The sequence below is a fragment of the Chenopodium album genome, chromosome 23 (assembly GCF_948465745.1).
Source record: "Chenopodium album chromosome 23, dcCheAlbu1.1, whole genome shotgun sequence".
NCBI classification, from domain to species: domain Eukaryota; kingdom Viridiplantae; phylum Streptophyta; class Magnoliopsida; order Caryophyllales; family Amaranthaceae; genus Chenopodium; species Chenopodium album.
This window is the reverse complement of record NC_137856.1, coordinates 36,164,188-36,179,163: the sequence shown is the minus strand read 5'-3', so window position 1 is coordinate 36,179,163 and position 14,976 is coordinate 36,164,188. Positions and strand designations below refer to the sequence as shown.

Below are 14,976 nucleotides of genomic sequence, written 5' to 3'. Positions count from 1 at the left end.
ACCTTTCGGGAGTCCAATTGGGTGGGTTGAACGGTGGAACCATCCAATTTGCCTTTGCCTTTAAACAGCCTATTTACCGGTTTATAACTTGCACCAGTCTACAACGAACATTTATGACAACATATAATGATCATATATGATTTCAAACGTCATTATATGCCCCCGAGATGTATTCGCTAAAATCTCAAGGCTTTTCGACACCGTGCCCCGAAACCTCCAAAATTTCTTAAAAAGCGTGGATATTAGTCTTCAATTTTGGAATTTTTTGACTTTTTTTCGCCCGGAAATAAAAATTGCCGAAATGTTTACCATGGTCCCTAATATCCTTCGCGAGTCCAATTGGGTTGGTGGAACCAACTAATTTGCCTTTAAACGGCCAATTAACCGGTTTACAACTTGCACGGATTTCATTAACTCAAGCATATACTACGAACATTTATGTCAACGTATAATGGTCATATATGGCTCCAAACGGCATTATATGACCCTGAGATGTATCCCCTAAAATATCAATACTTTTCTAACACTGGCCCCGAAACCTCCAAAATTTTTCAAAAAAACGTGGATATTAGCCTTCAATTTTGAAATTTTTGGACTTTTTTTCGCCCGAAAATAAAAATTGCCGAAATGTTTACCATGGTCCCTAATACATTCCAGGAGTCTAATTGGGTGTGTGGAACCATCCAATTTGTTGTTAATTGGCCAATTTACCGGTTTATAACTTGCACCGATTTCATTAATTCAAGCCTACCACGAACATTTATGACAACAAATAATGATCATATATGGTTCCAAACGGCATTACATGACCCCGAGATGCATTCCATAGAATTTCAAGACTTTTCGACACTGGGCCTTGAAACCTCCAAAATTTCTCAAAAAGCGTGGATATTAGCCTTCAATTTTGGAATTTTTTTGACTTTTTTTTGCACGGAAATAAATATTGCCGAAATGTTTACCATGGTCCTTAATACCCTACGGAAGTCCAATTGGGTGTGTGGAACCATCCAATTTGCTGTTAAACGACCAATTTACCGGTTTACAACTTGCACCGATTTACTGGTCTACAACGGCAATTAAATTGACTTGCACCGAACCCGACTTGAACCGAAATCGACCCTAACCCCCATCAAAACCCGAATTAAACCCGACTTGTTACTAACCTGTCCTGAATTCAGCCCGACCCGTTCCTAACCCGACCCGAATTTAACCCGACTCGAAATCAACCCGACTTTTTATTGACCTGACCCAAATTCAACCCGACTTGTTATTGACCCGACTCGAATTTTACCAGACCTGGCCTATTACTTACCCAACCCAAAAATTTAACCCGATCTGTTACCAACCCAACTCGAAATTAACACGACTTGTTATTGACCCGACCTAAATTCAACCCAAATTTTTCCTAACCCGATTTCAAATCACCTTAAATGCAGTTTAGACCACCTTATTATTGTTGATCAATGCATTTTTTCTAGGGAGACCAACTCGGTCCAGGCCAGCAAAAGAAAGGAGCATCATCCTCAAATTTAAGAGTTAAATATAGTATATATTTGTTGTAGGGTCAAAGGAGATAATTATCTTCCTAAATTATAGACTATAGTTCCCTAGTATATTGTCATATATATTATAATCAAAGGAAATACTTAGCTTGATAAAAATGATAATCATCTATTTATAGTTAGTTGAACCCAAATATGGCCTGACTTGGAAATGACCCGACCTGATTGTAACCTGCAAATCATTGACTTGAACATAACCCGACTTGAATCCGAGAATGACCGACTTGGAAATGACCCAACCTAATTATAACCCGCAAATTATTGACTTGAATCGAACCCGACTTAAACCCGAGAATGACCTGACTTGAAAATGACCCGACCTGATTATATTTCGTAAATGATTGACTTGAACCGAACCCGACTCAAACCCGAGAATGACCCGACATGATTCTAACCCGCAAATTATTGACTTGAACCAAACCCGACTCGAACCCGAGAATTACCTACCCGATCTAACCCGTGAAAACCCGAAGTAAACCCGACCTATTGTTCACCCGACTCGAATGTAACCCGACCTGTTATTAACCCGACCTAAACCCGACCCAAACCCGATATGAAGTATGACCCGACTCAAGCATGACCCAATCCAAACCTAACCCGCATAGCTTATGGATTCAATCCGAATTGACCCGACCCACTCATACCTGACCCAATCCCAACCCGTTTACTCGAATTGACAGCTCTAGTTTCAATTATGAGAAAAAAAATAGTATTTACTCTCTTCATTCTTTATGCTTTGAATTACACAGTCTCCAATGCACATCTTTAGCCACGTTTATATTTTATATGATAAAGCAAAAATGCTAAAATATATTTAGAAAATACATTTCAAGTTGAATCTAGCAAAAACTCACATTATATGATTTTGATGTCTATAATAGTAATGTAAAAGTTTTAAAAAGGTCACCATAAAAGTCTACATGTAAAGAATAAAAAGAATTAGGAGTTAATTTCACTCCAAAATTGAATTCTTATACAAATTACAACACTTTTTAAAAAGTGATGTTGTTCAAAGTTTGTATCTGAAAGAAGTTTGTTTAAATGTGCAAAACAAATCCAGAAACAGAAAGATTAAACAAATATTGAGCAATAGATTTATATATACAATATTATGAGATTGGCTCGGGTCAAAGACTACAGACTATTTAACAGTTATTACTACATCAGTTTGCATCAATCAAATGTTATTTTACATTGATTACAAGTTTTAAATAGAATCCTACTCATCATCATCATCATCAAAATCCATCACTACCCTGAGCCGCCTTCTCTTTACAGAACTCTCAGGTGATGCACTAGGTGCCAGTTCATCCCCTGAATCTTCCAATTCACTATAATTAAGCACATTTTGGATAGTTTTAACATCTTCATCCCGCATAAGACCTTTCTTATCATTACTGGTGTCAGGAGTAGCTTCATTTTCTGGATTGCTGCCAGAGAACCCATGATTTGAGGTGCCAATCCCAGATTCAGATAGGTCGTCGTACTTTTGCTTATTACCTCCCTCACCCCAATCACTGAACCTAATAGCTTGATGTGCTGAACTGCTATGAGGGATGTTAAGCCTTTTAACACCAACATTTACATCCACAGCTTCCCCAATTTCATCCCTGTAAGACAGAACTGTATCGTTACACAACTAAAAAAAACAATAATATGGATGAGTTACTGCGAATTTGGAAGCATTCAGATTATCTCCTGGTAAACACCAAGTATCCAGCGCCCTAGAAACTCTTAGGACAAGTTTAATAGAAAAAACTGATGCCCAAGCATAGCACAAAAATCACTTGGATAATCTGACAACTAAACATTGATAATAAATGAATATTTTGTCAGACAGCAGCCAGCAGAACCCAAAACTGGGGGATATGACCCTAAATTGCCACTCTCTCTAAAGCAATCACTCAAAACATTATTAGTAAATCCGTACCTTTCTTCCAAACTTTGAGGAACTTGATTGCTGGAATCTTCTCCAGCAATATCCTCCTGGTTAGTTGAAGCACTGGCAAACTTGTCTTCTGGCTCTGCCTGAACCCTTTTCATTTTCCGTTTCCTAAATTCGAAGAGTTGAAAAAGGTTAACAAGAAAATTGAAACAGAATTTATGCAAGGGGGATGAGAGCGAGTAATAACACCTACTTTAAAATAGAGCCAAGTACTTGTTCATCATCTGAAGTGGACCCTGGTGATTGAACATTATATTTCAAACTGCCCAACTCCTTTTCTGATGAAGCATCCACCTTTTTCTTACTCCTGAAAAAATGATTGATAAGTCATGATTCGTGAGTAACTTCATAATTTTCAAGCTACCTGAAATAAAAGGGTCTACATGCTGGAAAAGGTTTTTGACAATAGAGAATTCATGAAAGATTCAGCCCAATATTTCTGCTGATTTGAATATACTATGAAAAAGAGAAATTGATTAAGCTCAATCACCATGATCCTCGATACAGAAATTTTGAGGTAGGTATCTTGGAAACCTTACAAGCACATAACTTTGTTAGCCAAGAACCAATCAGCTATATGGAGAGAATGGTTAAAACTTTCCTACGCTCCTACCTCTTAAAAAAGGTCCAAAAAAACTCTCAAAACCCCCAACTTACATAAAATTTCAAAAGAGATACTCAATCTAAACAGCTAGGAATAAATACATAATTTTTGTATAACTAATAGCAACCCTGTGATGAATTTAGTGTTACTCAAGAATCAATATAATCCTGATTCAAGAATGGTTTTTATGCAGGTTTGGCAGTTCTGACAAATTAGAGTTGACTGAGAGGAGAACAAGCACAGAAGGCCCAAGATAGAAAAACTTCATTTGAGATTTAATCATTTAGACTCCAAAAGCTCACAAGATATTTTTTTGTAAACCTAGCCTAGAGACAGGAGCTTTAGTCATTTAGACTCCAAAAGTACAAAAATTACATGAAACTATGAAAGTATTGGCACATAATGCGGATGACCCTTCAGCATGCAAACAAAAAATTATAATGAGTGGATGCATAAAATAGGAGAACATAAAAAATCTCCAACAAACGAGACAAACTAATAGGTTAGCAGATGAAAAATCCATTAGACCAGTTTCAATCTTGTTCAGAACAAAGGATTAAAAGGATGAAAATTCAGAATTACCAAAATATACTCATGGGTAGCAAGTCTACTAAAATAAAATTAAATTACATAGAAAAGACTTCCTAGACCTGACGAACCAAAAGATTCAAAGCCAGTTTATATAACTTTAAACGGGTATAAAATAGGGTATGAGAAAGCTATTATGAAGCTAACCACACCCCTGACAGTCTGCTATTTCTGAAAGGAAAGAAAACAACCTCGAAGAAAACATGTGAATCGCAGTTCATGACAGAAAGAGTTGAGAATAACACTGTAGTACTAAAAGTAAAATATAGATAACCAGATATTATATAGATTAGCAGTAGCATAGAATAAACATAAAAAAATGTTCAGCACCTCTATAAGCATCAGCTTAAGCATGAGATAGATTTAGAATGAATAACAGCACAATGCACCAATGATCACCTTTTCCTAACAGCAGACAGAGTTAGATCGTCTATATCATCTTCTCCGTCTGTAGAAGCTTCATCCATGTTTTGTCTGTTTACTTCACCTTTCATTCGAGAAGTGCGTAAACCAAGTTTCTTGAGTTTACGAGAAACTTGAGCAGCAGTCACTGCTCCATCAGGGTAAAGTTCTTTTGCGATCATGTGGCTGCACCTCTTATGCTCTTTGAAACTGCCCAAAACACATCAAAACTAAGAACTAGACAGATATCTAAGTTTTAAATCGTCTTTTGGATAAAACGAAGATTTCTATGTAGAAGTACTAAGAACTGAATAATACACTTGGTTTAAAAACTTTAGATCTATTTAATTTAGAGCACGAAAGAAACACTCACTGTTCAAATAGACTTCTAATTTTCAGCTCCTGCTTTTCATTCATGGCACGAACTCTCTTCCTAGCTTGCCTGAGAAGAGCCTCAATCAGTAACATAGGTCAAAAACAGGAATCAACTTGTCCGCATTTTGCAGGTCAACTTTGTTTTGAGGATAAATATAGAACTATCAGAAAAAGTGAGAATATTACATTGGTTTCCCCAGATAAGAGGGCCCATCTGCATGATTTAAGTCCTGAAGAGTGCTGTCTATTTCTGGTCTGCCTTCCTTGTCTTGATCATTATCATTAGAAAGATGAGCCATGCTGCTCTTTTTCGAAGGAAGTTGTAATCCTAGTTTTTTACATTTGCGGGAAACTTGAGCAGGAGAGACATTACCATTAGGATCAAGAGCTTCTGCGATAAGTTGAGTACAGTTTAAATTGTCCTTATACCTGTAATGCAAATCCAGACATGTGAGTACAAGTTGTTCATCAGTTAAATGGGTAGGCCCCATCTCATAACAAACCATATGGTAACAATAGAGCATGCTGGCCATTGTGCTTATGATTTTAAACATAAAGAATTTTTATAGATTACATGTTTCACTCTATTTTTAGACTTTTGGTTTTCAGTTTCAACATTGTGTTCATCATCATTAGAAAATCAGATCCAAATTCTGGTCCTCACCCTGCAATGAAGTTATCATTACTACAAGGAGTATCTCAATAAACTGACATGCCATGATGCCAACGATGAAGCTATTTTAACGCAATACACTGTTAGAAATTAACACGCTGTGCATCAAATTAAGCTATCCAATAAAATATCAGCTTTTACTTGGATTGATAAACTGTTGTTAATGGACAAGTTAACATGTGAAACTTATCTATAAATTTATTAGGAGATAGTCTCATCGAAAGATCTTATTATGAAAAAAGATAAATTTCAGCTTGGTCACATGAGACAGAAGAACTTGCATCAAAGTAAACATACTTCTCATAAAGACCCCTTATCTCTCCCTCCAGCTTATCACTGAGAAACAGTCTTTTCTTCCTATTTACGTCCCCTTGAAAATCACTCTCCAATGAATTGTCTATTCTGCAATAAAAGGAAAATTTTATCAAGGAAAATGCAAAGCACAAAATGTAGGAAGACTATCATGGATAGGCATGATTATAGTTCTAAGGAATACATTGTTTTATCTTTAAGACCATAGCTGTGAATGACCTCTCCTGCAGCTTCACCAGAATCATCATCCCTGTGGATAGAGAGTAAGTCAAAAAAGAAGAATTTCCACAAACAACTTGATGTAATGTGACTTGTTTGTCATTTTAATGCATTAACAACAGAGTGGTGATAGAATATTCAGCTGATACCGAAAATAGATATCTTACTTCTCAAAATGAGGTTGATTGGGGATGCTAACATCATATTCGTCATCTCCAAGTGCATCTGCTAAGCTTTTACGAGAATATTCCTTGCGTTGTGATGGACCAGTATCATCACCATGACCCCAATTCTTAACTTCCTTCTTCATTTCACCAATTTCACGTTGGATAGATTCAACATTGATATAATGGCAATCTTTCCGTGTCTTCCAAAATAATACATCCACAAAGAGAAGGGGTTGATCCTTCATTTTTCTCAACATTCTCCTTATAAGACTAGTCAGAAACTCCGCAATGTTCTCATACTCTTTACGTGGGTTTTCCTTATGTTCATTTAGGATATCATAGAATATGACGAGGCAGGACAGCTGTCAATTAAAAAGAGAGGGGGGGGGGGGATTAGATACCTTCCTACTAATAATACCAACAATTGATGTACAAAGATATAAATTTCTATTGATATTTCCTTGTGATGATCACCTGATACAGCATAGGAGCAAGATCCAAATCATCTGAAATCCTCCTGAGCAAGCATAAAATGTAGTGGTTTGTTGCAGTAGAATTACTCTTGTAATTCTTCAACAAACAACAGAGGTTACTAATGATGGAACTGTTTGCCAATGAGAATAGCAAGGAAGTCATCTTAAAATCGACTTCATTTGTTGCAGTAATTTGCTCATCTGCAGAGGAATCACAATCATCTGCTCCCGTGGCAACAAAGTTGTCATTAATTTCATTAGATTCTTTCTGATCACCCAGTGGCTCATTTATTGGATTTGATTCTCCATCACCTACTGGGTCTTGAATTTGATCAGATTCTGTGTGATCACCCACTGGGTCATGAATTTTATCAGATTCTGTGTGATCACCCAATGGGAGACTGCCATCAGAGTTTTGTCCCTCATCCCTAGATAACTTAGTCTCATCAACTTGACTGCAACCATTAATATTATCATTTTCTTTTCCGTCACAGTTTGTCTCATTCAACCTTTCATTATTACCATTTCCAGTGTCAGGAAAAAGTTCTTCGTTATTGGAGGAGGGCTGGATTCCATTCAGAATTGTGGAATCATCTCCAACAACTTTGCTTTCTGAATTTTTCTGATCCTTTTTCCTTCTTACCTTCCTAGATTTTTTGGCGACCTTCAAAACACAGTAAAATAGATAAGGTCATCATAATAAATGTATAAAGAAAAACAATGAATAAGGCCACAGAACAAAAATCAAGAGTAAATATCACAATAGATAGAGGTGTAAGATACAAATTTGCTTCTATAAGGAATAAAGCTTTTTTCCCTTAAAATGTTCTAGAGCTAAACAAAGATGAATAAAAAGATCAAGAAGAAAGGAGTGGGAAAGTGAAAAATTGTAAGATCAAGTGACAACATGCAAATCAGAGCCGTAAGAAACTAAGAATAGCATGCCTGCAATTCTTCACAAGAGGAGCTATAAGTGACACTTTCATGCTCAAGTAAACCATCTTCATGGTCCTATTAGTACAAGAACAAATCATTGAAAATATTGGTGCTACAGGTGTCAACTTCTAACTTTATAGCTGAGAGAAAAGGCAAGATGCCTAGTAATCCTTTCACTCTAGGGCTGAGTAATGGAAATAAGAATTTCCCTCAAACAAACCAATATACACTGGTAACAAAACATTTAAGGTTCTGTAATTGAAATAATTGCTCATAAATAGGTATACCAAGCTCTGTCAAGCACAAGGTAGTACATGCTGGTAACTCATCCAGATTAAGCACATTAATCAAACATGCACATTAAAAAGAAGCAACTTGCAGGCTTAAAAACATTTGAAGATTAAAAAAGCTAGCAGGGCTTGTTGTAATTAATTACCCTTAATGTGCCATGTGCTTGCAGCTTCTCCATTAGCCTTATAACTACATGAATTATCTCCACCAAATCAGCAAGATCACTAACAAAAGATAGAATAGCAGCAATTAATAACTATGTAACCAAAATTATCTATAAAAAAACTAATAATAATTACAAAAAATGTGGAAGTAGAAGATGTAATGCAGTCAGTAGATGCTAATTTGAATTCATATTGGGAAAAAACTAGAAATGATTACTTTTGAACTCCAAACTAAAGTTTATAGACCCAAGAAGTGTGGATGGCAACACACCTTTCAGCTCAAGTACGGAAATGGGGGACAAAAAAAAAGTTTTATGGATGTATTTACTTTTTCATCCCAGCAACAGATCCACACAAACGACTCATAAGGTCAATATGTATGCACTGTTACTTGTTAAAAAGAAACCTTGTTTTCCAAAAGATTCTCAACAAAAAACATTTTACAAAGAGACTTGAAGTGGTAAAAAAAAGGGCAGCAATAGACATGTACTTGTAGTAAAAATAGAAACCACTTCACATGATCAGCCTAAAAACTTCACCATCGGTTGTAAAATGTAAATTTATAATAAAAGCTTTAAAGTTAAAACGACACAACAGTGTACCTATAACAAAAGATAAAAATCACCTTTTAGGCTGTTTATGAGCATTAAATGATCGGAACATATTCAAAAGGAATTTGGTCAACCCTTGATCAGTTTGATCATAGAACAACTTGTAAAGTATGATACGAGCAGTTTGTGGTTCTCTGGATTTTTCAGGCATCATCTTGAGCACCAAATCCAACATCCGAATCTGTTTAAACAATAACACAGAAATATAACAGATTATTCAGGAGACCATTAATTGCAAAATGCAATTTCTCCATACTACGACTTCAATAATAACATTAAGAATAAAAACTCCAACATGCTAATACTGACACAAGTCAGATGACATGGAAGCATCGCACCTCTAAACACCAAATTTAAGTCTTACATATCAAAATTTAAGACAGAAACATCACAGTAAATGAAAGCATTCAAAAGTGCAAAGTTGTGAGTATGGTTAGTGAATCACTGAAAGGCATGAAAGGGATTGATGACGGTAGCTGAAATATAAAGCTGACTACATGCCTTTTTTAACAAGAAATTCCTCCAACTATACAAAACAAAAATTGTAGAATTAGCTTTTGAAGTACCAAGACTCAGCTTAACTGATTAGGGAAAATAGATCACCAAAACTATAATCCTCTTTCACTGATAGTGTATACATAAAACATACATCTCCCCAATCAAATACAATAGCTCTTTAGCAGTGCGGCTACAAGTTTGATACTAAAGCAAGATGAAGTGGCACTTGAATGACTTGACACATTTCTAAATTCTACACATGTTATAGCACATCAGTACACAAGAGAAGAAAAAAAAAAGGCAATACAGGTCAGCTTACTTTGACTTGAAGAGAAGAAATACAAAGTTAACATAAACGTAATATATAAGCAATTCACTATTCGTTTATCCACGTGGTTAAGTGTTTTTTCAAACAAGCATTTCAGTGGATCTCTTTCACGTAATTACAAAGAAACAAAACATTACCAATATAAACATACAAAAAAAAAAAAAAAAAAATGCATTGTTCTTTGTGGTTTGAAGCAAAATGAGAAGGTGGTTGCAGAATTTTGAATAAAAAAATTATACCATAGTTTTCATGAGAGATCCCGATATTGACAAAAATGCATTGTTCTTTGTTTCCTTCAAGCCTTCAAAAGCTAATTGCCACTTTGCTATTACCAATATAAACATTGAATCGTTCATGGTTGCTGCAATAGGCCCACATATGTCACCTTTAAACCATGTGCTATCATCATCATCATCATCATTGAGAGAAGAATCATTGCTGACATCTGTATTTAGCTATTAGAAAAGGTAGAGGTTAGCTAACGGAACCCAGAGATAATGGAAATTTGATTACACAATCAAGAAGCAATTGCACAACATTTCTGTTTCTAACTACAGCTTCAAAAAAAAAAAAAAAAAAGAAGAAGAAGGTATATCTTAACAAAACATTATATTTGAACGCATGTAATGATAGGGTGTATTCTGTATATTCTTCATGGGAATTGGTCTTGTAAAATAATAGTTGACATCTGTTAAAGAACTGAACTGAGTATAGGTTTCTGACATGAATAGGAGAAGCATTAAATAATTCTTGTACTCACATTTCACGATGCTTACTCTCAATTTGATCTGGCAGATTAGTACATATGATAGCTACTAATGATGCTTTACACATGCTATGCGATATATTCAAGATTTTCAGCCCTTGTTTTATATATACAAGGTTAGTGACTTGAAGCAATGCTCATAAGAATGACCCTTCAAACATATCACACAACATCAAGCATAAACAATAATAATCTAGAACAAGAAACATATTGGCAGGTAACATTATAAGTGATTAAACTACCAAATGTTGTCCGATGACCATTTTTAACAAGAACTTGAACATTATCCGAAAGTACCAAAGTTATACAGCAGGTGCTTATATAATATAAAGTCATCAACATTTTAATAAGGTTTTACAATCAGAGATCCCCTTAACCAGTTTTCTTCTGCACTTCAAGCATATAAACTAAAATGCTCAAATACTGTTTTATGATTAAATATCCTTCGATTCTTCAAAACACTTTTTTCTTTCTTATGCATGTACATCGAGTAAGCAACTTCTAGGCATCAAAAGCCAAAAGGCACATTTGCCATCAATTTGTTTGAAATGGGAGTTCATGTGCATATTCCAAAAACGTATCTCACCTTTGTCAGCTGGGATTTATGATACTGAAAAAATGTAACAAACTGAGCAAGGTGAAAGAACATTTGCACATCACTGGTTTGTATCGCATGGTGCTCCTTCTCAATATCATGGGCAATGGATTGCATCAGCACTGATGAAAATGCAAATCAGTTACCTGTTCAGATACACAAAAAGTGTAATCGTGAAAAAATAAATGTATTTAAAAAATCAATACCATTGTATCCCCCAGTTAGAAACTGGTTTAGAAAGTCATGAAGCCTCTCCAAAATGCTTCGTTTCGTGGTGGGAAGTCGAGTGTAATCTTTCACAATTTTTTTTTGTGGACCACGGTGGACTTTCTCTGATTTCAGCAGTTTAGTATCACAAGATGCAGAACTAGGCATTCCCATGCACATTGTTTTAGAACCATCCTATTTGTTGGAAGAGGTTTATATTAGTAACCAACTTGAAACCATAGCACTACAGGCATCAATTAACAGATGGTTCTTACCAAGGTAAGTCGTGTAAAGGCTCCACTAAACTTTGAGTGCCGACTAGCATGCAGTCTGGAATGTTTTCTCTTTTCGGTTTCCTCTTGCATAATACATTTAAGACTTTCAAGACAAGGTTTGGCTTCTCCATCAACCTAAGAATTCAAAAAAAAAAAAAATGAAAAAGGATTTTAAGAGTGATGGTGTAGAACTTGATCAAGTGAGCCATAAAACTCATGTATTTATCATTTACTCCGTATGGGACAATCTTGAGTAGATACATTGCATAAGAAACTCTTACAAATTAATATTTTAATGCTTAAAAAGTTTGAGTCCATAACTAGACGAGAATGAAGTCTCAAACTTGGAGCTTAAATGTCATAAGAAGAGGCAAGAAAGCCAACCTTTGATTCCTCCAGGCAGATTTTAGCAATCAACTCTGCATCTTGACCTGTAAATATGTGATGATATATTTCTAACAAGAGCAAGTTGTCATGCCGAAGATACCGACAAGAACCATCAACATGCTGAGTTATAATGATAATCAAATCCATAACATTTTCTCTGAACAATAGATCTAAGAAATCATCTCGCAAGGATAAATATAAACTTGCGGAAGCCGATGCCTTTTGATGTGCTGAGATGTCTTGCACAGCTAGAATATTCCGGAATAGTGTCAAAACCAGTTGGACCAGCTTCCAATCATCCTCTGAGAATGCCTTACTGCTCAGCACAGAAACAATAATGAGATCATGGCAATAACACAAAAACTGAATGACAGATGCGTGTTAGTAATAAACTAACAATAATATATCTTTGAGCCTTTAAGTTGACATATCAAACAACAGTCCACTATAGTTCCCACCAAAGTCAAGTCTAGAGTTTTGAATGTGTCCAACCAGCCCTATCTAATCTAAACTTGATAGAAGGACTTTTCAAAAAGGCCTGAAGTCAACATACATTTCTACAAACTGATAGAAACAAATCAAAACTAAAAAAGGTAAACAAACAAGCCAATATTAATATGATAAGTTTAGAATTAGCAACGCAGGACGAGTCCATATGATCTACATAATGACAATAAGTTCTGACATTCACATAAAATGTGCTGCTAATAGAGTATAGAATAAGCATAAATCAACCACACTTCAAAGCTCTTCCATGTTCGGAACAATTACCCTATGGTTTGATGCTACAATAAAATTAAACCTATGCTACTGGGAAGAAGAATTAATTCCAAGAGCTCGTGTTGAAAGTGAGATCGCTACTGTTGTGCACAGATATACATACATAAGGGGTTCGAACAAAACAACTTCAAGAATAAAGCACTCAATTTCTGCATACCATTCTAAATTTTCAAGTGGCTTCTCTAACAACGAGACGATCACGGCAACCACATCACTGATACTGATAGCAAACTTAATACCCCAGAGGTATTCAAGCTGCTCATTGAAATCCTTTGAAGTAGCCTCCAAAGGCATAGTAAGAAACACCAATACTTTCACTGCAAACCCAGAATTCCCCATCATTAGCTCGATTCACCGCTTAATCATCTCAATTACAACACTTTATCCATCTAAAATTAACCATATACCTGCATTTAAGACCAAATTGCGATCATCCTGACAATGCTCAATAATGGGTATCAAATTCTTTGACACAATATCCCATTTACACACTTGTTTAAACACATCCCGAGTTGTCGGGTCATCGCGCCGCAAAAACCTCAACAAATCCTTCAGATTATCTGCCAAACAAATCAAAACCAAAACAATGCAATAAATAAAATCTGACAAAATCGGAAAAACAAAAATTAGGGTTTTGTTCAAACAACAATTTTTCACCTAAACAGTAATCATCTGTGGAGTAGTAAACACTACCCTCATTCTCCTCAATTGACCCAAGCCCACCACAAATTACTGACAACCCTTCTGTATTCATTGTTGAATAATTTCGGAGACCTACAAATTAGGGTTTAACCGAAAAAAAAAAAAAAAAAAAAAAGGGTGAAAAGCTTGATTGGGAAAATTGGGATCGAAAATGTGGAATTACGAGTTAGAAGATGATCAAAATAGATCAGTGCTTGCGAAGAAGAAGAGAGATTAATGGGAAAAAAGTAGGAGAGCTGCGAAATGGATATTGCAGAAGGGTTTGAAGTTGTTAAGGGGTTGTGTTGGCGGGAAGTGTTCTCCAAATCTCCCGCGCTTTGGATCATTTTGCGAGGATTTTATCATGTTTTTTAAAAAATAAGCTCATCTACTAAGCAATTTGATGTCGTTTAAGGAAGATTTCGAGTTCGAGTCTCACCGTATGCAGAAACTTTTGTTTGGAAACTCACCTACCATAAGCCAAGTGTGCAACTCGGGTTGAATCCGGATATAGTTGGAGCTAAGCTCTGGTGAACCAGATGGGCATCCTTAAAAAAATGTTAGTCATCTAAATATTCAAAAAATCTTTTCACCGCCAATCGACCCACCTCCCTTTTCCCCTTAACCCTCATCGTGACCACCAATTTTCCTAAACCCTAACCCAAAAATCCCACCCTAAAATTTCTCCTATCCTTTTTCTCTCTAATGAAGGATTTCGGCTTTTTTCTAACTCGACTCGCTTTTAGCTAGCTTATCCAACGCTCCGGGGGCATTTGTTAGCTTTTGCCTTATTCCAAATAGGTCTAATCCTATAGTATCAATCGTTTGAAAAATAAGAAAATAAATTTTAACCAGTCTTATACATTGGGCCTGTTCTCTTCAGCTTATCTTGGTTTGGTTCAGTTCAGTTCAGCTTCATTTAGTTCAGTTCAGTTCATTTCTAATTTCCTTCTCTTATAAAATATTAATTTAAGTTCAGTTTATTTCCATTCACTTCAGTTTAGTTCCTTTATATAACGCAATATCCCATGCATCTATATGGACACACCTTAGTTTGTAATGAAGCACTAAAACTATGTAAAAAAGTGTCAAAACTTTGTTTCATGAATTTCTTTGAATTTTGTTACACCCCAAAAT

General features: G+C 35.7%; 1 protein-coding gene across 1 annotated transcript; it reads right to left on the bottom strand.

Moving 5' to 3' along the window:
- Nucleotides 1-2,689: 2,689 nt before the first annotated feature.
- Nucleotides 2,690-14,289, bottom strand: LOC145607519 (uncharacterized). The gene is made up of 20 exons (XM_081663146.1): nucleotides 13,816-14,289; nucleotides 13,566-13,718; nucleotides 13,316-13,475; nucleotides 12,376-12,694; nucleotides 11,992-12,126; nucleotides 11,716-11,911; nucleotides 11,501-11,631; nucleotides 10,388-10,603; nucleotides 9,337-9,503; nucleotides 8,693-8,771; nucleotides 7,322-7,984; nucleotides 6,848-7,209; nucleotides 6,646-6,711; nucleotides 6,447-6,551; nucleotides 5,663-5,905; nucleotides 5,475-5,543; nucleotides 5,099-5,311; nucleotides 3,701-3,814; nucleotides 3,493-3,615; nucleotides 2,690-3,172 (listed from the first exon to the last, which is right to left on the bottom strand). Exons 1-20 carry the CDS (start codon nucleotides 13,910-13,912, stop codon nucleotides 2,782-2,784), a joined length of 4,002 nt encoding a protein of 1,333 aa, XP_081519272.1. The 5' UTR covers nucleotides 13,913-14,289; the 3' UTR covers nucleotides 2,690-2,781.
- Nucleotides 14,290-14,976: the final 687 nt, after the last annotated feature.